The sequence below is a fragment of the Gobio gobio genome, assembly GCF_949357685.1.
Source record: "Gobio gobio genome assembly, chromosome: 12".
Lineage (NCBI taxonomy): Eukaryota > Metazoa > Chordata > Actinopteri > Cypriniformes > Gobionidae > Gobio > Gobio gobio.
Genome location: NC_137105.1, coordinates 1,888,396 through 1,915,415, shown reverse-complemented (window position 1 = coordinate 1,915,415; position 27,020 = coordinate 1,888,396). Strand labels below are relative to the sequence as shown.

At 35.6% G+C, this 27,020-nt stretch overlaps 1 protein-coding gene across 4 annotated transcripts in view; it reads right to left on the bottom strand.

The window, feature by feature from the left end:
• Positions 1 to 27,020, bottom strand: part of ppp2r5cb (protein phosphatase 2, regulatory subunit B', gamma b) — a 76,719-nt gene that overhangs the window by 36,079 nt on the left and 13,620 nt on the right. For 3 of the 4 annotated variants that reach the window (XR_013817577.1, XR_013817578.1, XM_079830329.1), the window contains exons 1-3: positions 24,729 to 24,901; positions 7,843 to 8,042; positions 1,157 to 1,267 (exon numbers count right to left, since the gene is read on the bottom strand). Coding sequence is in view for 2 of the 4 variants with exons in the window: in XM_079830329.1 (XP_079686455.1) it covers positions 1,157 to 1,267; positions 7,843 to 8,042; positions 24,729 to 24,822 (405 nt within the window). In the remaining 2 variants the exon portion in view is untranslated. Of the gene's footprint in view, positions 1 to 1,156; positions 1,268 to 7,842; positions 8,043 to 24,728; positions 24,902 to 27,020 lie in introns of those variants that run through there. The other variant, XM_079830328.1, reaches the window with a different exon arrangement.

The following is a 27,020-nucleotide window of genomic DNA, read 5'->3' as shown; positions in this document are numbered from 1 at the left end:
TAAATCAGCTGTTTTCTATGTGAATATATAATAAAATGTAATTTATTCCTGTGATCAAAGCTGAATTTATTAAATCAAAAATACATTACAATTATGAAAATATTCCAGTGTAGATCAGCTGTTGTCTATGTGAAAATATAGTAAAATGTACTTTATTCCTGTGATCAAAGCTGAATTTATTTAATCAAAAATGCAGTAAAAATTATTAAATATTATTCCAGTGTAAATAAGCTATTTTCTATGTGAAAATATAGTAAAATGTAATTTATTTCTGTGATCAAAGCTGAATTTATTTAATCAAAAATGCAGTAAAAATTATTAAATATTATTCCAGTGTAAATAAGCTATTTTCTATGTGAAAATATAGTAAAATGTAATTTATTTCTGTGATCAAAGCTGAATTTATTTGAACAAAAATACAGTTAAAAATTGTGAAATATTATTATAGTGTAAATCAGCTGTTCTCTATATGAATATGTAATAAAATGTAATTTATTTCTGTGACCAAAGCTGAATTTATTAAATCAAAAATACAGTAACATTTTGAAATATTATTCCAGTGTAAATCAGCTGTTCTCTATGTGAATATATAATAAAATGTAATTTATTTCTGTGATCAAAGCTGAATTTATTTGATCAAAAATACAGCAAAAATTATTAAATATTACTCCAGTGTAAATAAGCTGTTCTCTATGTGAATATATAATAAAATGTAATTTATTCCTGTGATCAAAGCTAAATTTATTTGATCAAAAATACAGCAAAAATTATTAAATATTATTCCAGTGTAAATCAGCTGTTTTCTATGTGAATATATAATAAAATGTAATTTATTTCTGTGATCAAAGCTGAATTTATTTGATCAAAAATACAGCAAAAATTATTAAATATTATTCCAGTGTAAATCAGCTGTTTTCTATGTGAATATATAATAAAATGTAATTTATTCCTGTGACCAAAGCTGAATTTATCATCATTACTCCAGTCTTCAGAGTCACATGACCCTTCACTGATCACTCTCAGATGAGGATCTGATGCTCAACACACACATTATTATCAGTGTTGAAACGGTGTTGAATTTCTCCGGATTGTCTGATGAACAGAAAGCACAGTGTTTATGTGGCAGGATGATTGTAAGCGTGTGATTGTGTTTGACCTGTAGATGAGGCCAGGCCGCCTCTAGCGTGGGCTCGTCTTCCTCCGGGTCGAACTCTGCTCCGGTCGGGTTGGATGATGGCGGTAACGTCCGAAACATGTTGATTGCAAACTGAAAGAGACAAAATGCGTTTCATGATTACTCAGAGCAGACCATCTCACGTTCTGGAGGAGTTTATCAATGAAGCAGCGCTTCCTTCATCAAAAGGTTTTAATCCTCCCGATCGCGGCACTTTGAAGAGCTCGGCTTTAATCATCAAAGTGTGTGTGTGTGTGTGTTTAAAAGGAAATGCGCTTGAGAACATATTATCATGCTTATTTTGTAAGTCCATTTGCACATGGATAGGCCACGGCTTCACATCAGCTGTGGCTCTAATACATATCAAAGAGACGCGAGCTGGCAGGAGCCCGGGGCCAGCGGGGGGGCCAGCGGGGGGGGCAATCGACCGGCCCTTAGAGGATCAGATCTGATACTGAGGAGCATTTGCCCAAGCGCTCAACACCAGCTCGTAGTGATAGACCGATATATCGGCCCGATATTTGCAATTTTTACGTGTATCGGCATCGGCCGATATAAGGCTGTTGAATTGGCCGATATTTTTACGTGTATCGGCCGATATAAGGCTGTTGAATTGGCCGATATTTTTACGTGTATCGGCCGATATAAGGCTGTTGAATTGGCCGATATTTTTACGTGTATCGGCCGATATAAGGCTGTTGAATTGGCCGATATTTTTACGTGTATCGGCCGATATAAGGCTGTTGAATTGGCCGATATTTTTATACGTGTATCGGCCGATACAAGGCTGTTGAATTGGCCAATATTTTTACGTGTATCGGCCGATATAAGGCTGTTGAATTGGCCAATATTTTTACGTGTATCGGCATCGACCGATATAAGGCTGTTGAATTGGCCAATATTTTTACGTGTATCGGCCGATATAAGGCTGTTGAATTGGCCAATATTTTTACGTGTATCGGCCGATATAAGGCTGTTGAATTGGCCGATATTTTTACGTGTATCGGCCGATATAAGGCTGTTGAATTGGCTGATATTTTTACGTGTATCGGCCGATATAAGGCTGTTGAATTGGCCGATATTTTTACGTGTATCGGCCGATATAAGGCTGTTGAATTGCCGATATTTTTACGTGTATCGGCCGATACAAGGCTGTTGAATTGGCCGATATTTTTACGTGTATCGGCCGATATAAGGCTGTTGAATTGGCCGATATTTTTAGGTGTATCGGCCGATATAAGGCTGTTGAATTGGCCGATATTTTTAGGTGTATCGGCCGATATAAGGCTGTTGAATTGGCCGATATTTTTACGTGTATCGGCCGATATAAGGCTGTTGAATTGGCCGATATTTTTAGGTGTATCGGCCGATATAAGGCTGTTGAATTGGCCGATATTTTTAGGTGTATCGGCCGATATAAGGCTGTTGAATTGGCCGATATTTTTACGTGTATCGGCCGATATAAGGCTGTTGAATTGGCCGATATTTTTACGTGTATCGGCCGATATAAGGCTGTTGAATTGCCGATATTTTTACGTGTGTCGGCCGATATAAGGCTGTTGAATTGGCCGATATTTTTAGGTGTATCGGCCGATATAAGGCTGTTGAATTGGCCGATATTTTTACGTGTATCGGCCGATACAAGGCTGTTGAATTGGCCGATATTTTTACGTGTATCGGCCGATATAAGGCTGTTGAATTGCCCGATATTTTTACGTGTATCGGCCGATATAATGCTGTTGAATTGGCCGATATTTTTACGTGTATCGGCCGATATAAGGCTGTTGAATTGGCCGATATTTTTACGTGTATCGGCCGATATAAGGCTGTTGAATTGGCCGATATTTTTACGTGTATCGGCCGATATAAGGCTGTTGAATTGGCCGATATTTTTACATGTATCGGCCGATATAAGGCTGTACCAATACTATACAAATTTGATGGTACTCGGTACCAATTTCGGTACCACAGCTAAATGTTTTATATATATATCATATATTTTTTTTATTTTTTATTTAACTATTTAATTTTTTTTATTAAGTTTATTATTTATGATGATAATCATTATAAGTAAATAATACATAAAAATGTAAAGGCTGTATTTGCTGTTTAAAAGTAAATATTGTTTATAAAAAAAAAAAGATCAAGTGAAAAATAATCAACCATTTAAAGGGTAACTTCAGTGATTTAGCTTTGTATTTAAACTGGGTCATTTATGTAGTAGAAATTAGGGGTGACCCCGAATAGTCGAAGATTCGATGCATCGATATGCGGAGCCTGATTCGACCACCGATCTCACAGTCAAATCTTTGCGGGTGTTATGAAACGAGGATCATACCATTCTGGCAATATGGGGGGTGCGTAATGTCTAATTTCACACAGAACTACTGGTTTTGTACGATTATATTAAGCTATATACAGCCTTTTAATTATGATAATGCTGTAAAAAAAAAAAAAAACGTCAAAAGAAAGAAGCGTTCAATAAATATTTTTAATGCTTGTGTGTGTGTGTGTGTGTGTGTGTGTGTGTGTGTGTGTGTGTGTGTGTGTGTGTGTGTGTGTGTGTGTGTGTGTGTAAATCCAACCACCCCTGTGACAGATTTAAGTCTCACTTTCTCTGATCCGTGACAGACGAGGCGCATCTTGGCGGCAGGGAATACTTAACAATGTCTGGAATAAGAAACTCTAAAGTGTGGATGCACTTTGAAATGGTAAAAGATGATAAAAAAAAAGTAAAATGCAAGTTGTGCCAACAGCTCATGTCCTACCACTCATCAACAACAAACATGGCTTTCCACTTAAAACGGGCAAGTTTAAGAGCGCACTTTCACAGAGTGAAAGAATGTTTTTTTCGATCGGGTACAAGTGTTTTCAAACATTTCAGCCGTTTCTAATTTTAATTTGCTGTGAACATGTTTAGCTAAAAAAAAAAAAAACAAAAAAAAAGTTTAGCGTTTATTGTTGTTTCGGCAGTTAAAAAGAGAAATTTCACAATTCTGGCAAAACTTTCGTTGTTTTAATAATTTATTTATTTTTATTTTATTTATTGATCACTCAGGGTTACTTCATTTAACTTTATTTCGTTTTTATCTATTTTTTTATTATTAGTAATGTATATTCTGTTCTAATTTTATTCTGTAAATGAATGCTTTTTATTGTTTTTCGTTGTCTCGATGTTGCGCTGCACTGAAAGCATGCTGGCACAGCAATTTTGCCGATTTAATTTAAAGGGTTAGTTCACCCAAAAATGTAAATTGTGTGATTAATGACTGAGCCTCATGTGGTTGGACACCCGTCAGACCTCCGTTCATCTTCAGACACAAATGAAGATATTTTAGTGTAAATCTGATGCTCTGAAAGGCCTCCATTGGCTCAACTTTACACTCTCAAGACCCTTAAAAGACACTAAAGACTAAAGTTACAAAGTCCATCTCACTACAGCGGCTCTACAATAACTTTATGAAGACGAGAATAGTTTCTGTGCGCAAAAAAACCCTAAATAACGACTTATATAGTGATGACGATTTCAAAACACGGCATCATGAAGCTTAGAAGCGTTGTGAATCAGTGAGTCGATTCAGCAGTTTGGAGCGTTATGAATCAGTGAGTCGATTCAGCGGTTCAGAGCGTTATGAATCAGTGAGTCGATTCAGCGGTTCAGAGCGTTATGAATCAGTGAGTCGATTCAGCGGTTCAGAGCGTTATGAATCAGTGAGTCGATTCAGCGGTTCAGAGCGTTATGAATCAGTGAGTCGATTCAGCGGTTCAGAGTGTTATGAATCACTGAGCCCAATGATGATTCGGATCGCGTGTCAAACCGCCAAACTGCTGAAATTTGGCGATTCAAACTGCTGAATCGACTCACTGATTCATAACGCTTCGAAGCTTCATGATGCTGTTTTGAAATCGTCATCACTATATCAGTCATTATTTAGGGTTTTTTTGCGCACAGAAACTATTCTCGTCTTCATAAAGTTATTGTAGAGCCGCTGTAGTGAGATGGACTTTGTAACTTTAGTCTTTAGTGTCTTTTAAGGGTCTTGAGAGTGTAAAGTTGAGCCAATGGAGGCCTTTCAGAGCATCAGATTTACACTAAAATATCTTCATTTGTGTCTGAAGATGAACGGAGGTCTGACGGGTGTCCAACCACATGAGGCTCAGTCATTAATCACACAATTTACATTTTTGGGTGAACTAACCCTTTAATTTCGCAAAATGTGAGTCGGTGTGTTCTTTTCCTCTCTAGGCAGGTTTTTTTTGGTTTATGTATCAAAATGTGCTTTTATATATTTGTGTGATGTTCTGTATTTCGATCGCGGCTTTAAAATAATATGAGAAAACATTTTACGAATGTTTATCCACCACAATACAAACAAGACAAAAATACTAAGTAAGAAAAGCATTTTTTGCAGTGTATATATAATAATAATAATTTATTACATTTATATAGCGCTTTTCTAGGCACTCACTCAAAGCGCTTTTACATAGAAGGGGGAATCTCCTCAACCACCACCGATATAAACCAATATTTATATATATATATATATATATATATATATATATATATATATAATAGAAAAGGGATCGGCCCCCTGGGTATGTCCACAACATTGAATCTGGCCCCCTTTAAAAAAGGTTTGGACTCCCCTGCCCTATGGAGAAACAAATGGAGTTTTTACTTCCAGACCCGACTGTTGCTCTCACATTTGTTCTTCCCTCAGATATACGGCACAATGGGGAATAAAAGACCAGAGCAACTTCCCTTTCAAGCCGACTTTAATTTCTTCTGGTTGCATCACTCGGGTGTTTTGTCTCAAGGTGCGCCCTTTGGATTTGGGAGGCTGGAAGTGTGTGTGTGTGTGTGTGTGTGTGTGTGTTAGGGATGGCTCGATACCACAATTTTGTCTTCAGTACGGTACCACAATCTAATACCGAAGTACCGATATTAAATCGATACCACACAGGGTCTGAATTTTGATGTGGGTATTGCGCATAATTTTACTCACTCTCGCAAGTTTTGGGTTTATGAAGCGGGAAATTACCGCAAATGTTTATTATTAAATTACTCAACAAAGATCATCACATCAATCAATCATTTGGAAACTTTCTTGTAAGTAATTTCAGCAATACTGCGCATCTCCATTCTCTCAAAATGAGCAAACTGCTTCTGGTTTGAAAAGACATCGCATCTGCGCGCTCAGATTCAACACTTTCGCTTCCGTTGCGGGAGAGCTGACGGAAATCACTGCCTACGTCTTTTTAAACCTCGCCAATTTGAACATGCAAGCGATTTTATAGCATTTCGTAACACATGGGATGGGAGCTCTTTGAGAGAGTTTTCTTTGCGCTCATGCCAACAACAAACAAACACACACACACACAAGCCTAAAGAGCTTGCACATTCCAAATTAAGTTGTTTTTCCTCAGTCAAATACACACAAAATTATGTCAAAAATCTTTAGTGAGTAGTTACATAAACACAGTTGTTTATGTCTTTCGCGGATGTAAATAGTGCAATAGTATGCGTGCAAATATTATGAGATCTAAACGTCACTGGTTGAAACGAACGCTGGCGATTTCTTTATATTTAAACGATACGATCTTATGTGTGTGCGTTGATCAGTGTTAAAAGAAAAATGTCTAAATTAGATGGTTAGAATGATGCACTCACCTGTCGATCTCTTTATGTCTTACAAGTCAGGAATTAAGTGACGATGCTTGGCAATGTTTGATGGTTCTTCAGCAGTTTTATAAGCGAAGTAATTCCAAATTTCACGTCTACTCTCTTTATTAACTCCTTTTGTGCATGTTGAGTGAGATTCAACTGCTGTATTCATTTTGTTCCTCTATGGCACCACATTTGCCGGTTTCAGGTCAGTTTGGGTAGCGCGCTGCAATCTAGGGGTGAACTTCGGAACAGCAGCATATACCGAAATGAGCAAAATCATGATATCGTACCGTTTGAAATAAAATATATACCGGTATTTTTCCAGTACCGGTATATCGCGCATCCCTAGTGTGTGTGAACTCACCATGTGCACCACCTCCGGATAGATGGGCTCTGTGAGGACGTTCCTGTTGTGTGTGTGTGTGTGTGTGTGTGTGTGTGTGTGTGTGTGTGTGTGTGTGAACTCACCATGTGCACCACCTCCGGATAGATGGGCTCTGTGATGACGTTCCTGTTGTGTGTGTGTGTGTGTGTGAGAGTGTGTGTGTGTGTGTGTGTGTGTGTGTGTGTGTGTGTGTGTGTGTGTGTGTGTGTGTGTGTGTGTGAGAGTGTGTGTGAGAGTGTGTGTGAGAGTGTGTGTGTGTGTGTGTGTGTGTGTGTGTGTGTGTGTGTGTGTGTGTGTGTGTGTGTGTGTGTGTGTGTGTGTGTGTGTGTGTGTGTGTGTGTGTGTGTGAACTCACCATGTGCACCACCTCCGGATAGATGGGCTCTGTGATGACGTTCCTGTTGTGTGTGTGTGTGTGTGTGTGTGTGTGTGTGTGTGTGTGTGTGTGTGTGTGTGTGTGTGTGTGTGTGTGTGTGTGTGTGTGTGTGTGTGTGAGTGTGTGAGTGAGAGTGTGTGTGAGAGTGTGTGTGTGTGTGTGTGTGTGTGTGTGTGTGTGTGTGTGTGTGTGTGTGTGTGTGTGTGTGTGTGTGTGTGTGTGTGTGTGTGTGTACTCACCATGTGCACCACCTCCGGATAGATGGGCTCTGTGATGACGTTCCTGTTGTGCGTGATGTACTCCACCATCTCGCTGAGCGCCGCCCGCTTCACCTCCTTCCATTTGAGGTCGCTCAGGGGGTCGGAGACGAAGTCGAAGAGAACGCAACACTGACGCAACTTCTGCACGAACAGCTTCTCCTGCTCGGCCAGAGGAACATCTGCAGGAGGAGATCAGGAAACACACTTGACCATCTCCATAACATCTGGCCTCTAACAGAACTCTCACAATCTCCTTCTGTCGTCAGACTCATAGTTCAGACTCTTTTATCATGCAAGAGCCTTTTAGTGTAATTGCAGACCTTCAGCTCATATCATTCTCATAATCATTTTATGTGGCCTTTATGACACGTTGCACTGAACTGTATTTTCCTTTTTGAAGTGATTCAATCATATTTCAAGCAATTCAAACCCAGCATGGCGAACACTGCACATCTGAAGTGAAGCTGACGGAAATAATACAACATTAAAAATGAACATATATCGGCTGATGCCGATTAAAAATGAACATTTATCGGCTGATGCCGATTAGAAATTAACATTTATCGGCTGATGCCGATTAAAAATGAACATATATCAGCTGATGCCGATTAGAAATGAACATTTATCGGCTGATGCCGATTAAAAATGAACATTTATCGGCTGATGCCGATTAAAAATGAACATTTATCGGCTGATGCCGATTAAAAATGAACATATATCAGCTGATGCCGATTAAAAATGAACATTTATCGGCTGATGCCGATTAAAAATGAACATTTATCGGCTGATGCCGATTAAAAATGAACATATATCAGCTGATGCCGATTAGAAATGAACATTTATCGGCTGATGCCGATTAAAAATGAACATTTATCGGCTGATGCCGATTAAAAATGAACATATATCAGCTGATGCCGATTAAAAATGAACATATATCAGCTGATGCCGATTAAAAATGAACATATATCAGCTGATGCCGATTAAAAATGAAAATTTATCGGCTGATGCCGATTAAAAATGAACATATATCAGCTGATGCCGATTAGAAATGAACATGTATCAGCTGATGCCGATTAAAAATGAACATATATCAGCTGATGCCGATTAGAAATGAACATATATCAGCTGATGCCGATTAAAAATGAACATATATCAGCTGATGCCGATTAAAAATGAACATATATCAGCTGATGCCGATTAAAAATGAACATATATCAGCTGATGCCGATTAAAAATGAACATTTATCGGCTGATGCCGATTAAAAATGAACATTTATCGGCTGATGCCGATTAAAAATGAACATATATCAGCTGATGCCGATTAGAAATGAACATGTATCAGCTGATGCCGATTAAAAATGAACATATATCAGCTGATGCCGATTAGAAATGAACATATATCAGCTGATGCCGATTAAAAATGAACATATATCAGCTGATGCCGATTAAAAATGAACATATATCAGCTGATGCCGATTAAAAATGAACATATATCAGCTGATGCCGATTAAAAATGAACATTTATCGGCTGATGCCGATTAAAAATGAACATTTATCGGCTGATGCCGATTAAAAATGAACATTTATCGGCTGATGCCGATTAAAAATGAACATATATCAGCTGATGCCGATTAAAAATGAACATTTATCGGCTGATGCCGATTAAAAATGAACATTTATCGGCTGATGCCGATTAAAAATGAACATATATCGGCTGATGCCGATTAAAAATGAACATTTATCGGCTGATGCCGATTAAAAATGAACATTTATCGGCTGATGCCGATTAAAAATGAACATATATCAGCTGATGCCGATTAAAAATGAACATATATCAGCTGATGCCGATTAAAAATGAACATTTATCGGCTGATGCCGATTAAAAATGAACATTTATCGGCTGATGCCGATTAAAAATGAACATATATCAGCTGATGCCGATTAAAAATGAAAATTTATCGGCTGATGCCGATTAAAAATGAACATATATCAGCTGATGCCGATTAAAAATGAACATATATCAGCTGATGCCGATTAGAAATGAACATGTATCAGCTGATGCCGATTAAAAATGAACATATATCAGCTGATGCCGATTAGAAATGAACATATATCAGCTGATGCCGATTAAAAATGAACATATATCAGCTGATGCCGATTAAAAATGAACATATATCAGCTGATGCCGATTAAAAATGAACATATATCAGCTGATGCCGATTAAAAATGAACATATATCAGCTGATGCCGATAAGAAATGAACATGTATCAGCTGATGCCGATTAAAAATGAACATATATCAGCTGATGCCGATTAGAAATGAACATGTATCAGCTGATGCCGATTAGAAATGAACATATATCAGCTGATGCCGATTAAAAATGAACATATATCAGCTGATGCCGATTAGAAATGAACATGTATCAGCTGATGCCGATTAGAAATGAACATATATCAGCTGATGCCGATTAAAAATGAACATGTATCAGCTGATGCAGATTAAAAATGAACATTTATCGGCTGATGCCGATTAAAAATGAACATATATCGGCTGGTGCCGATTAAAAATGAACATATATCGGCTGGTGCTGATTAAAAATGAACATATATCGGCTGATGCCGATTAAAAATGAACATATATCGGCTGGTGCCGATTAAAAATGAACATATATCGGCTGGTGCCGATTAAAAATGAACATTTATCGGCTGATGCCGATTAAAAATGAACATATATCGGCTGATGCCGATTAAAAATGAACATATATCGGCTGGTGCCGATTAAAAATGAACATATATCGGCTGGTGCCGATTAAAAATGAACATATATCGGCTGATGCCGATTAAAAATGAACATATATCAGCTGATGCCGATTAAAAATGAACATATCAGCTGATGCCGATTAAAAATGAACATATATCAGCTGATGCCGATTAAAAATGAACATATATCAGCTGATGCCGATTAAAAATGAACATATATCGGCTGATGCCGATTAAAAATGAACATATATCAGCTGATGCCGATTAAAAATGAACATATATCGGCTGATGCCGATTAAAAATGAACATATATCGGCTGATGCCGATTAAAAATGAACATATATCGGCTGATGCCGATTAAAAATGAACATATATCAGCTGATGCCGATTAAAAATGAACATGTATCAGCTGATGCCGATTAAAAATGAACATGTATCAGCTGATGCCGATTAAAAATGAACATGTATCAGCTGATGCCGATTAAAAATGAACATATATCAGCTGATGCCGATTAAAAATGAACATATCAGCTGATGCCGATTAAAAATGAACATGTATCAGCTGATGCCGATTAAAAATGAACATATATCGGCTGATGCCGATTAAAAATGAACATATATCAGCTGATGCCGATTAAAAATGAACATATCAGCTGATGCCGATTAAAAATGAACATATATCAGCTGATGCCGATTAAAAATGAACATATATCAGCTGATGCCGATTAAAAATGAACATATCAGCTGATGCCGATTAAAAATGAACATATATCAGCTGATGCCGATTAAAAATGAACATATATCAGCTGATGGCGATTAAAAATGAACATATCAGCTGATGCCGATTAAAAATGAACATATATCAGCTGATGCCGATTAAAAATGAACATATATCAGCTGATGCCGATTAAAAATGAACATATATCAGCTGATGCCGATTAAAAATGAACATATATCAGCTGATGGCGATTAAAAATGAACATATATCGGCTGATGCCGATTAAAAATGTACATATATCGGCTGATGCAGATTAAAAATGTACATATATCGGCTGATGCAGATAAAAAATTTACATATATCGCCTGATGCCGATTAAAAATGAACATATATCAGCTGATGCAGATTAAAAATGAACATGTATCAGCTGATGCCGATTAAAAATGAACATATATCAGCTGATGCCGATGAAAAATGAACATATATCGGCTGATAACGATTAAAAATTTACATATATCGGCTGACGCAGATTAAAAATGAACATATATCAGCTGATGCCGATTAAAAATTAACATATATCGGCTGATACCGATTAAAAATTAACATATATCGGCTGATGCAGATTAAAAATGTACATATATCGGCTGATGCAGATTAAAAATGTACATATATCGGCTGATGCAGATAAAAAATTTACATATATCGCCTGATGCCGATTAAAAATGAACATATATCAGCTGATGCAGATTAAAAATGAACATGTATCAGCTGATGCCGATTAAAAATGAACATATATCAGCTGATGCCGATGAAAAATGAACATATATCGGCTGATAACGATTAAAAATTTACATATATCGGCTGACGCAGATTAAAAATGAACATATATCAGCTGATACAGATTAAAAACTAACATATATCGGCTGATGCAGAATAAAAATGTACATATATCGGCTGATGCCGATTAAAAATTAACATATATCAGCTGATACCGATTAAAAATGAACATATATCAGCTGATACCGATTAAAAATGAACATATATCAGCTGATACCGATTAAAAATGAACATATATCAGCTGATGCTGATTAAAAATGAACATATATCAGCTGATGCCGATTAAAAATGTACATATATCGGCTGATGCCGATTAAAAATGAACATATATCAGCTGATGCCGATTAAAAATGAACATATATCAGCTGATACCGATTAAAAATGAACATATATCAGCTGATGCCGATTAAAAATGTACATATATCGGCTGATGCCGATTAAAAATGAACATATATCAGCTGATGCCGATTAAAAATTTACATATATCAGCTGATACCGATTAAAAATGAACATATATCAGCTGATGCCGATTAAAAATGAACATATATCAGCTGATGCCGATTAAAAATGAACATATATCAGCTGATGCCGATTAAAAATGAACATATATCAGCTGATACCGATTAAAAATGAACATATATCAGCTGATGCCGATTAAAAATGAACATATATCAGCTGATGCCGATTAAAAATGTACATATATCGGCTGATACCGATTAAAAATTTACATATATCGGCTGATGCCGATTAAAAATGTACATATATCGGCTGATACAGATGAAAAATTTACATATATCGGCTGATGCCGATTAAAAATGTACATATATCGGCTGATACCGATTAAAAATTTACATATATCAGCTGATGCAGATTAAAAATGAACATATATCAGCTGATGCCGATTAAAAATGAACATATATCAGCTGATACCGATTAAAATGAACATAATTCAGCTGATACCAATTAAAAATGAACATATATCAGCTGATGCCGATTAAAAATGAACATATATCGGCTGATACCGATTAAAAATGAACATGTATCAGCTGATGTCGATTAAAAATGAACATGTATCAGCTGATGCCGATTAAAAATGAACATATATCGGCTGATACCGATTAAAAATGAACATGTATCAGCTGATGCAGATTAAAAATGAACATGTATCAGCTGATGCCGATTAAAAATGAACATGTATCAGCTGATGCCGATTAAAAATGAACATATATCGGCTGATGCAGATTAAAAATGAACATATATCAGCTGATGCTGATTAAAAATGAACATGTATCAGCTGATGCCGATTAAAAATGAACATGTATCAGCTGATGCCGATTAAAAATGAACATGTATCAGCTGATGCCGATTAAAAATGAACATATATCGGCTGATACCGATTAAAAATGAACATGTATCAGCTGATGCCGATTAAAAATGAACATATATCGGCTGATGCCGATTAAAAAGGAACATATATCGGCTGATACCGATTAAAAAGGAACATATTGGCTGTGTATACATTTTCCATGTGTCTTTAAATCTGCTCTGATTTAAATCAAGTAAATGCAAGAATAACTTTGATATTGTTAGGAATATTTCAACTGATTATCCATCATCATTTATGATAAAAATCATGAGTATCAAATATGATCATATTTGCGAACACATTTTTCATATCTGTGCATCCCTACTCTATTCAGACTCTGGGCAAAAATATGCAATTTGGTGCAGATGCTGATATTTATATGAATTTCTGAAGCTTGTAATGTATATCAATTAGATCTTTATAGCAGATACTGACATAAAATGCATATAAATATCAATATCTGCCAATAATGTCTTGGTAAGATGATATTTAAATGTTTAGTTTTATGATTTTTATAAAGTTTTATAAAACGTATAATCCACTGCAATACCAATAAAGATTGAGAGATGAACAAATAAACCTTGATGATAGTCAACGCTGTCCTGTGATTTATCACTAAAGCTTAGAAACTCAACCGTTATTTTAATATCTTTGAAGTACAAACCACAGCTTCATAATTAATAGAGACGGTATGACTAATTCACACACACAATCACTCTCTCATTAATGTAATGAAATAAATGTGATGTAGGCCTACTGTGCTAATGTATCTGATGTACAACAAACAGAAATCTGGCCCATAGACGAGAACTGCTGAAAGTCAACCGTTTTAAAAATCACAAAGAAATGCACTTCAATCAATAGAAAAAAATAATATCCCACCTTTAATAGTAGAAAATATTTACAGTGCAAACCTCATCAGTGAACTATGAGGGCAAAAAAAGCAGAGCAAAAATAAGAAGAGCAAAATAATCGTTCATTAATCGTAATCGAGATTTTTATTTTTGGTCAAATCGTTACAGCCCTACTATGAAATCTGTTTTATTTTATGCATTTGTTTTATAGTTTATTCTATTTTTTTAATTGTTCTGGCCTCTGCTTTAATGCTCAGATTGAATGTGCCGGACTCTCGTTCATCTTCTGAACACAAATGAAGAGATTTTGTAATGAAATGAGAGATTTCTGTCCTCCATTGACAGTCTAAGCAACTTCATCAAGAAAGTTCATCAAGAGAAACTGATCCATACGGATCGAGCGGATTATTCCAGATGTTCTGAAGAGACTCCATGGCTTTATATGACGATGGGTTTGAGCGACATTAGGGCGAGGAAATGATCCTCATTAATGGGGAACCGGCCCTTTAAGAGACGGACCGACTGTTGACTTATTCATACAAAATCGGACAAATTCTGTGCATTATACAATAAATTCAATTTTTATGAATGTATTCTGCGATTCCATCCACATTTTCTGCATCTCAGAAATCATAGGGCCCTGATTTAATGCCATGATATTGAATTTACGACTTTCTGATTCAATTTAAGACATTTTTATGACAAATTAAGACCTGCAGAAACCCTGACTTAAACGGACACATGCACACAATATGACGTCAAAATGCCCGTCTCGTGTGTATCCTCGTCAACACAGTCGGCTGTATTGATTTTGGATAATAAAGTTTATCGTTAAATACCCTTGTTGTTACATATGTCACATGTACTCACCATAGTAATAACAGTCCATTATGCAGAGGTGGAAAGTAACAAATTATTTACTCGAGTTACTGTAATTGAGTAGTTTCTCCGAGTACTTCTACTTTTTTAAGTAGTTTTAAAAATCTGTAATTTTACTTTTACTTAAGTATGTTTTGTTTGAAGTATTGTACTTCGCTACATTTTAAACCACATCAGTTACTGAGTAAAAGTAAATAATGCAAAGGGGGGAATAGTATCCTCTGGATAGTATGGAAATACTGTGGATATAGACAAAAAATAGCCGGGTATTGTCCTGGAGGATATCAAATTAGCAAAAAAATGTTGATGTAAAGGAGGAAACACACAGAACATCCCTCTGTGCGGATAAAGGTATGTTTATAACTTAAGGCCGAATGTTTTCTGTGATGCGGAGGGAATCCCAGAATTACCTACAGTATAACGCAGATGTCACGTAAAACACGCAAACTGAAGGATGAATGAATACATCGACAGTAGAGCTGTACAATAAATCAAATCGCGACATGGTCGGTGAATATTAAAGCTCAAAACATTGCTATATGAATATATGATCTGTGTGAATGAGCAGCTCCGTTTCATCTACTAGCCTACATACTTAAGTAGCCTACGCGATGCTCGTGGTGTTTAACGTCTCAAAAAACATATTTGGGCATGAACATACAGTATGAACATTTCCAGAGCTGATCTGAGACCCCCTAATGAACATTTTCATCATTTTATTTGATTAAAAATTATTTGATCAAATACACTCTGAAACAGATCTTCCCTGAAATAGGTCGTCACTAAAACCCGTCAAAATAAACGGTTTAACTGGATGAAATTGTGACAGAAATATATTACTATTGTAGGCCTATAGGATACTTGTCAAAATAATAATAACAACAATAATAATATTACATTATTTAAACATTATTTAAGAATATATTTTTTAATCCATGGTTTAATTTAGTAAAACAGCAGCGCTTTGCCCAAAAAATGAAAGGATAAGTATTTGATTGCCACCGTTTTGGTAATGTATTTGTATTAAATCAAAAAAAGAAAAATTTCTTAGGACTCGATTATTCTTAAAGTTGTTAATCTAATTCATAATAATTTATTTAGTTCATTAGACGTGTTTTATTGAAATTATAATGAAAAAAAAAATTGGTTTCATGTTTGTTATAATAAAGCATTTGTTCAACCAAAAAAAAAATCAGTTTTCATTAATTGAATGCCATTTTAACTGGTGATAATAATAACCATAATTGAATAATACAGTTTATTTATTAAATAATTAATACCGTGATGCTGTGAAACTGATGTTTTCATATCGTGAAAATCTCGTTCTGTTACAAGTCCCCCACCCGCTGTTAAAAAAAGTTACTCAGTAACTTTTAAGTACATTTTAAATTAACTACTTTTTACTTTTACTTCTACTTAAGTACAATTTCATTGAAGTAATAGTACTTTTACTTGAGTAGAATATTTTGTTACTCTTTCCACCTCTGACATTATGCATAATTACATGCAACTAACCCTCAACCAAACCCTAACCGTAAGGACATATAGTTAATTAATATTACTCAGTACTTAATATATAATTACACTGTAACAGGGACACATTCAAATAAAGTGTAACCATATGTGTTTATGTATATATATATATATATATTCCGTTTGTGTATATACTGTATTATATATACAGTACCAGACAAGGGTTTGGACACACCACTGGGAAAGTAATATAATATTATAATAAAGAATATCAGCCGATATATCAATATTGGACTTTTTTTGGTCTGCAAAAACCCATATCGGTCGGGCTCTAGTGTAAAGGCTCAATAAATTGTGCCATTAAAAAAAAAGGATGGATTTATTTTTGCACAGCGATTCACAAAATCTTTGTTGAATGTCGATCATTAGATACCAAGAGGAAACGGGTCTAAAATAATAACATGCAGACGTTATTTTAGGCTCTGATCTGTAAAGGTCACGCCTGTGAGAAACTCAACTCGCGGTTCCCTTTATGCACATGGGAGTGGCGACTGTGGTTAACATGTGCAAACATGACACGGACATTTGAGCCGGGGCACTCGTGTCAAAACACGTCTGACGCTCAATACTTCATATTAACATATCCTGATGATTTACTGACCCCCATCTCATCAGATGTTCATGTTTCTCTCTCTTCAGTGGAAAAGAAATGAAGTTTTTTGAGGAAAACATTCCAGGATTTTTCTGCTCCTAATGGGAACCAACGGCTGAAGGTCCAAATCACTGCAGTTTCAGAGACTCTGACCAATCCCAGACGAGGAATAGAGTCTGATTTAGACAAACCATCTCCACATTTACAACACACACACACATTTATATACTTTTAACCTCAAACAGAGCTGGACATTAGGCCGGTTCACACGCTTGTCCTTCTGTAAATCTGTCATTCACTTGTCCGAGTAAAACATTTGCTTGTCCAAATTTTTTTTGTAAATATAATCTATTCTGAAGCAATATTAAATCAGCTTTGACATATTTAAATATGCATATTTTTACCTTTTAATAAAGGGCATTTTTCCATAATCTTATTAAATATAGGCTATGCTTCAGCTTTCCTTTTATATTCTTAAATTTGATCTATAAATTAAATTAGAATAAGACACTATAGGGCTGTTACCAATCAAATTAAATCATTTACACTGAAAAATTACAATTGCATTAAATAATGTTATGAGATTATTTTAAATATTTTTGAATAAATAAGAAATATTGGAAAGATGAAACTAAACCACCAGTAGGTGGCGCTGGTGACCGTCTGAATGAGCGAGTCATTGAGTCGATTCGTTCAAATGGCTGATTCATTCAAGAATTAGGCGGTCGTTTACGAATAGTTCATTGAATGATTCATTCAAACACTGAATCATTCACTAACACACACACACACTGTTGCTGTGAGATGCGTTATGGTTCTGCTGTGATCTTTGTTTGGAACCATTTTCGCTGCTGAAATAGAACAAAAACTGTCCATATTGCATCTAAAATGTAAGTGACTTAATGTTAAATTGTTTATGGAACTGGCGTATGAAATCTCTCTACCATCCCCATTGGACTCACACCAGTTTGCCTACCGCAGCAATAGGAGCACAGAGGATGCGGTTTCCATGGCACTGCACTCTGTGCTCACCCATCTGGACCATAAGAACACGTATGCACGCATGCTGTTTGTTGACTTCAGCTCCGCATTCAACACTGTCATCCCATCCAAGTTAATAGCCAAACTTGGAGACCTGGGCATCAACACTTCAATGTGTAACTGGATTTTGGACTTCCTAACTGACAGACCCCAGAATGTTCGACATTCACCTGCTCCACATCCATCACTCTTAACACTGGTGTACCACAGGGCTGTGTGCTAAGCCCGTTTCTCTACTCCCTCTTCACCGCCGACTGCAAGCCTGTGTATGAATCTAATTCCATCGTCAAGTTTGCGGACGACACTACGGTGATCGGGCTCATCAGCAACAACGATGAGACTGCCTATAGGGAGGAGATCCAGCACCTGGCCACATGGTGCGCTGATAATAACCTGCTCCTCAACACCACCAAAACGAAGGAGCTCATCGTGGACTAAGAATAGTTTCTGTGCGCAAAAAAAACTAAATAACGACTTATATAGTGATGACGATTTCAAAACACGGCCTCATGAAGCTTCAGAGCGTTATGAATCAGTGAGTCGATTCAGCAGTTTGGAGCGTTATGAATCAGTGAGTCGATTCAGTGGTTTGGAGCATTATGAATCAGTGAGTCGATTCAGCGGTTTGGAGCGTTATGAATCAGTGAGTCGATTCAGCGGTTTGGAGCGTTATGAATCAGCGAGACGAATGAGCAGTTTGGAGCGTTATGAATCAGTGAGTCGATTCAGCGGTTTGGAGTGTTATGAATCAGTGAGTCGATTCAGCGGTTTGGAGCGTTATGAATCAGTGAGTCGATTCAGCGGTTTGGAGCGTTATGAATCAGTGAGTCGATTCAGCGGTTTGGAGCGCCAAATTTCAGCAGTTTGGGGGTTTGACACGCGATCCAAATCATGATTCGACTCACTGATTCATAACGCTCTGAACCGTTGAATCGACTCACTGATTCATAACGCTCTGAACCGCTGATTCGACTCACTGATTGATAACGCTTGAAACCGCTGAATCGACTCACTGATTCATAACGCTCTGAACCGCTGAATCGACTCACTGATTCATAACGCTCTGAACCGCTGATTCGACTCACTGATTCATAACGCTCTGAACCGCTGAATCGACTCACTGATTCATAACGCTCCAAACTGCTGAATCGACTCACTGATTCATAACGCTCCAAACTGCTGAATCGACCCACTGATTCATAACGCTCCAAACTGCTGAATCGACTCACTGATTCATAACGCTCTGAACCGCTGAATCGACTCACTGATTCATAACGCTCCAAACTGCTGAATCGACTCACTGATTCATAACGCTCCAAATCGCTGAATCGACTCACTGATTCATAACGCTCCAAACCGCTGAATCGACTCACTGATTCATAACGCTCCAAACCGCTGAATCGACTCACTGATTCATAATGCTCCAAACCGCTGAATCGACTCACTGATTCATAACGCTCTGAACCGCTGAATCGACTCACTGATTCATAACGCTCTGAACCGCTGATTCGACTCACTGATTCATAACGCTCTGAACCGCTGAATCGACTCACTGATTCATAACGCTCCAAACTGCTGAATCGACTCACTGATTCATAACGCTCCAAACTGCTGAATCGACCCACTGATTCATAACGCTCCAAACTGCTGAATCGACTCACTGATTCATAACGCTCTGAACCGCTGAATCGACTCACTGATTCATAACGCTCCAAACTGCTGAATCGACTCACTGATTCATAACGCTCCAAATCGCTGAATCGACTCACTGATTCATAACGCTCCAAACCGCTGAATCGACTCACTGATTCATAACGCTCCAAACCGCTGAATCGACTCACTGATTCATAATGCTCCAAACCGCTGAATCGACTCACTGATTCATAACGCTCTGAACCGCTGAATCGACTCACTGATTCATAACGCTTCGAAGCTTCATGAGGCCGTGTTTTGAAATCGTCATCACTATATAAGTCGTTATTTAGGGTTTTTTTGCGCACAGAAACTATTCTCGTCTTCATAAAGTTATTGTAGAGCCGCTGTAGTGAGATGGACTTTGTAACTTTAGTCTTTAGTGTCTTTTAAGGGTCTTGAGAGTGTAAAGTTGAGCCAATGGAGGCCTTTCAGAGCATCAGATTTACACTAAAATATCTTCATTTGTGTCTGAAGATGAACGGAGGTCTGACGGGTGTCCAACCACATGAGGCTCAGTCATTAATCACACAATTTTCATTTTTGGGTGAACTAACCCTTTAACAATTTGGAAGGAGTAAAATGTACATATATGGTTTAAATAACCAGATGCATTTACACTTGTGCGGTTTCGTCTGAAATGCGTAACCTGACCACCTTCTGAATTGGTTTGTTTGAGTGATCGAATATTAATGGATGTAAAATTCAGTCGCACAATCTCAAATTTTGGTAGCAAAATGCGACCATTTAGTCGCAGTCTGGAGCCCTGCACACACGCACACGCACACGCACGCACACACACACACACACACACACACACACACACACACACACACACACACACACACACACACACACACACACACACACACACACACACACACACACACACACACACACGTGACGTTTGCCATGTTTCCATCTCTGCCGTCTCGTATGACCTAAATTATTCGCCCAGAGTGACGTTTTAATCGCATTGTAGAGGGTTGCTTTTTAATTAATTTTTATATCGTTATAATATCTGTTTGACAGTATTGCCATATTGAAAATGCAAAAAAATTAATATTAACAAAGTTACATTCAGGATTAACAAGCTCTGAATGAAACATGGTAAGCCGTACAATTGCATAAGAATAAACAGTTCTAAATTTATAAGTGTGACTATTTTTCAGTTTCTTTAGATCATTTTAACAACAAAAAATGTCTTTAAACCAAAAAAAGTTTCCTTTCAAGTCAAGTCAAATTTTATTTATATAGCACATTTAAAAGTTACGCCAGGTAAGCAGGTCGTAGTTTGTCAATTTTATCTTCAAATTCACCCTTCGCCACGAGTTTGATTGACAGGCGATCTGACCAATCACATCGGCGAATCTGCCGGTTTGTCCGACAAAGCAGTAACGAGAGTTCGTAGATTAACGTTGATGGACTCGAATTTGGAAAAACGGTTGAAACAATATTTATTTTAGTGTTCATTCTTGTTAATTTGATGCTTATCAATGAACTAGAAGGAAGAGATGATGGGTTCACGAGCTGCTTGAGGCGCTACAGCGATCGCCACACATTAAAGAGACACAAAACGCTATTTATTGTTTACATTTCTTTAAAAAAGACAACATTTTAGACTTCGTTTCATATAAAAAGTATGTCCTGTCTGTCGGCGTGTTGTCAGTGTCCTCTTTGGCGCCATTTTGATAATCGATTAGTTGGTCGATTATTTTATTTTTCCGATTAATCGAATAAAATGCCTTTTTTTTTATTGGTAAAACACACTATTCCACATCCTGTCCAATGCTATCCTTCAAACAAACATGCCAGCTCAGTGCTATGGACACATACATAGTCAATATATCTACCATTACTTAAATTAACCATGGTTTTACAATTAACTAGGGCTGTCAAAAGATTAAATCGCGATTAATCGCATGCAAAATAAAAGTTTGTGTTTACATAATATATGTGTGTACTGTTAATTATTATTTATATATAAATACACACACATTCATGTATATATTTAAGAAATATTTGCATGTATATACATTTATATAATCTATAATATATATAAATATAAATGTTTTATATATAAAAATAATATTTTTTTCTTAAATATATACATGCTTGTGTGTGTATTTATATATAAATAATAATTAACAGAGTACACACACATATATTATGTAAACACAACTTTTATTTTGCATGCGATTAATCGCGATTAATCTTTTGACAGCCCTTGTATAAACCACACAAACGTCATTAGTTTACTTCAGAGGATAAACAAATAAAAAAGCCAGATCATGACCGCTTTAACTTTTAAAATGTGTACTCAAACTACAAACACACGAGATCCGATATGGTCGGAAATGAAAGTGAATGTGGAGGATTTGACCTGTGATGATGATGATGATGATTGACAGGCGGTTTAAACGATGACAGGATGCCCGTAACTAAGCAACACAGTCCGTTAACCCTTTCACTATCACCCCCCTTTTTGAGAATAGTCATGAAAATGCACTATCCAAACTTAAAGGGCTGTAATTCAAGAATGCTTTGGAATATAGATCTACGTTTGGTCTCGTTTTAAAGACGACACTCTGCAGATTATTGCTGACGTGAAAGCAATTCAAAATATGAAAGTATGAAAAAGTTATGCAAGTTTAAATTTATTGTAAATTATATATTTTAATTTTAATATTTCATATAAAATATATATTTTACAAAAAAAATTGTACTCTAAAATTACTATAAAATCAAAGCCATATGTCTAACCAAGTTGTGTTTCAAATTTGAAGTTGATATCACAAAAATTGAAGTTCCCATGAGATTTTGTTTAGGTGCAATACCAAAAATAGTCATTCAAATTCCATTGATTGTTTTTTCGATGCATTTTCCTGTAAATTTCTGTCCAAATATCACAAAACAGTCCCCAAATATGAACCCTTGAGACTCAGACCTTTCCGACGATATGTGTTTCGTCAAGATTGGGAAAGATTTTGAATATAAAGTAGTAAAAATAATTGTTGTAATATGAAACATGACGCCGCCCACTAGGGGGAGGAGCCCGGTAGAATAATTTAGAGTAACGTTTCCATGGTAACAGGATGAATTTTTTCAAATGATACCTAATTTATGATAATTACTTAAATATATGATATGAAAAAAAGAGCAGTCCCAAAGCTTATACTTTAAGTGAATTGGGACGCAGGGCGAGGAAATCATCACAGGGTTCCCACTCTTTTTCAGCAACCATTTTCCAGGACATTTTACATTTTACTACGGCGGGAATAAAAGACAAGAATTACGCCAAATATTGCTTTCTAAGTCTTTAAAAGCCGTCCAGTTTATTGCCATTACTTAACAATCCAGCATTTTTCAATATGAGCTCTTAATCATACATTATGACTATGGAAGCTTGTTTACACCACAGAATAGAAAGAAAAGGTAATTGTGACTTTATCGCTATTCTGACTTTCTCGCAATTGCGAGTTTACATATTTGAGATATAAACGCAAAAATTGTCGCAATTCTTTATTCCTCAGAATTGGACTTTATAACTTGCAATTGCAGTTTAGATCTCACAATTCTGAGAAAAGACGTCAGAAGTGCAAAATATAAACTCGCAACTGCGCAAAAAAGTCACTTGTGAAGAAAAGACTTGCGAGCTTATATCACGCAATTCTGACTATATCTTGCAATTCTGACTTTATAACACACAAATGTGACTTTATATCAATTCCTGAACATGTGCTTTCTGCAACTAGCGCTAATTGTTTGGGCCAGCGATAAACTCTTTATACTCGGCTAAAGAAATAATATTTTTTTAAAGAATTTTCCCAGACAACAACAAGATTTTCCAGGACATTTTACATTTTCTCTAATTTTTCCAGGACTGGAAAATTTGTCATAAATTTTCCAGGTTTTCCAGGACGAGTGGGAGCCCTGATATTACATATATTTTATTAAAAATACATTAAAATATATAAAAATGTGCTTAGTTAGCAAGAAACATAAACAGTTCTTCTGCATTATTTCTAAATGTATCTTGAATTACATAAAAAAACCACAATTAAGTGTGAGAGTGGGAACCCTGTATGATAATTACTTAAATATATGATATGAAAAAAAGTCATATCAGTGCCAAAAGTGAATTGAGAGGAAATCATCAGGACATTTCCAGTCTAATGTTCTGCATGCATTGAACACGGCATCCCATAATGCAATGGGCATGATTGCATGCATAACGTTCACAGTATGCCATTGCAAATGCACGGTTGCATGTCTAGCAAACGCTTGGGTATGCATGCATTCTTCCTGAGCTGTGACCTCACTTCCTCTGACATCATCAGTGGTGAGGGGGGGATGGGATTACGCTAGTTAAACAGACCCCCCCCCCCCCTCCTCCTTCACCAGGGCATTGTAAACACAGTTTTCCATATTCACCCCAGGCTGCGTTTCAAAATGCGAGCACAAGAAGAGCCTGGAAGCCATAAATCACATGATCACGTTTGCCGCTTCCACCAAAATGGTGTAGAAAAGCCGCCCAGCCTCCACAGATGCATCTCTAGCCGCTCTCAGACACAATAAAGACAGACGTCTCACCTCTAAAGTGCATGAGGGCCACCGGCTGAAAGGGCCCGTTGGCATTCGGGGCATCCAGAACCATCCTGGCCTCGTCTTTAGAGCATGTCAACATCTATCCGGCTAAGAGGAGCTGCTAGCCTCCATTTTAGCACAAACACTCTCAGCAGAAAATGAAGCTCCGCTGCTGGAGGGAAGCAGCTAGCTAGTGATGTCACCCAGTCAAAGGGAGGCTGCCGATTGGCTGGGGGACGTCATGTGATCTTAAGCAGCAGAGGGGCCCTGTGAGGAGGCTGCTGATTGGCTGGAGGGAGCCGGAGAGGGCGGGACGTGTGGATTTGATTGGCCACATGCTTTAGATCCAACAGGTTCTCAGAAAGTGTGTGTTGAATTTTATTTTAATCATCAAAAATTTTATTCTTAACTTTAATCATTTATTACTACATTTTATCAACAATAGTGGCTTATGAAAAGGGTTTTAACATTTCTTGATTTATGTTTTAAGTTTTCTGGATTCAATTTTTAATGGTTTAAAATAAATGTAAAAATATTTTTTAAATAATGTCTAATCAATTGAATTTCTATGACATGCGTTTTTCTTACAGGTTCTCAGAAAGTGTGTGTTAATGTCAACAATTTTTAATTGTTGAATTTTATTTGAATCAAAAATGTAATTCTTAACTTTAATAATTTATTACTACATTTTAACAACAATAAAAGAGTTTTATTTTTCTGCTTTAATTTTTCTGTATTCCATTTTTAACGGTTGGATTTATTTTTAATAATCAAAAATTTAATTCCTAACTTTAATAATTTATTACTACATTTAAACAACAACAGTGGCTTATGAAAAGTGTTTCATTTTTTAATAAATGAACATTTCTTGATTTCTGTTTTAATTTTTTTTAATTTTTTTTTAACAGTTTAATTAAATTTTATTACCCTGAAATGTAATTCTTAAAACTTTAACAATTCAATAATTCATTATGATATTTTAACAATAATAGTGGCCAACAAGAGTAGAAAAGGGTTTTATTTGTCGCCATAAATATTCTGTTTTAATTTTTCTGGATTCCATTTTTAATGGTTTAAAATAAAATGTAATAATCAAACATTATGTCTAATCAATTGAATTCATAAAACTTTAACAAATTATTAATTTATTCATTTTAACAATATTTGTGCCCTATAAAATGTGAAATATGAAATTACTTTTTCATAAATTATGTTCTGTATTATGTTTTTAAAGCTTTAATTAAATTTTAATAACCTGAAATTTAATTCTTAAAACTTTAACAATTCAATAATTTATTATGATATTTTAACAATAATAGTGGCCTAGGAAAAGAGTTTTATTTTTGTCATAAATATTCTGTTTTAATTTTTCTGGATTCAAGTTTTAATGGTTGAATTTATTTTTAATATAAAAAAGTTTAATTCTTAACTTTAATAATTTATTACATTTTAACAACAATAGTGGCCTATGAAAAGAGTTTTATTTTTCTGTTTTAATTTTTCTGGATAACATTTTTAATGGTTTAAAATAAATGTTAAAATGTTTTTAAAATAATGTCTAATCAATTGAATTTCTATGAAATTTCTTACATCATTTTATATTTATAAAACAAAACTCAGAAAGTGTGTGTTAATGCAAACAGAAGCAGATTTTAATTCCAAATTAATAATACATTTTAATAATCATATTAAATTCTTAAAAACGTTAATTTATGACGACATTTTAACAACAATAGTGGCCTATGAAAAGAGTTTTATTTTTGTCATAAATATTCTGTTTAAATTTTTCTGGATTCCATTTTTAATGGTTGAATTTATTTTTAACATTCAAAAATTAAATACTTAAAACTTATAAAATAAACAACAATAGTGGCTTATGAAATGGGTTTATTTTCTGTTAGAATTTTTCTGGATTCCAGTTAATGGTTTAATTAAATTTTAATAATCAAAAAGTCAATTCTTAATTTAAACAATTTAATAATTTATGGTTAAAGTTTAACAACAATAATCAATTTTAATTAATTAAATGTCCTTGTTTTTCTGTTTTCATTTTTCTGGATTTCATTTTTAATGGGTTAAAATAAATTTTTAAATATTAAAAGAAATATGTCTGATCAATTGAATTTTGTATGAAATGCATTCTATTTTTACAGAATTTTATATTTATAAAACATTGAGCCACTCAGGTACTCAGAAAGTGTGTGTTAATATCAACAGAAGCAGATTTTAATTCCTTTTTAATGGTTGAATTTAATTTTAATAATCAAATTAAATTCTTAAAAACTTTAATAATTTATT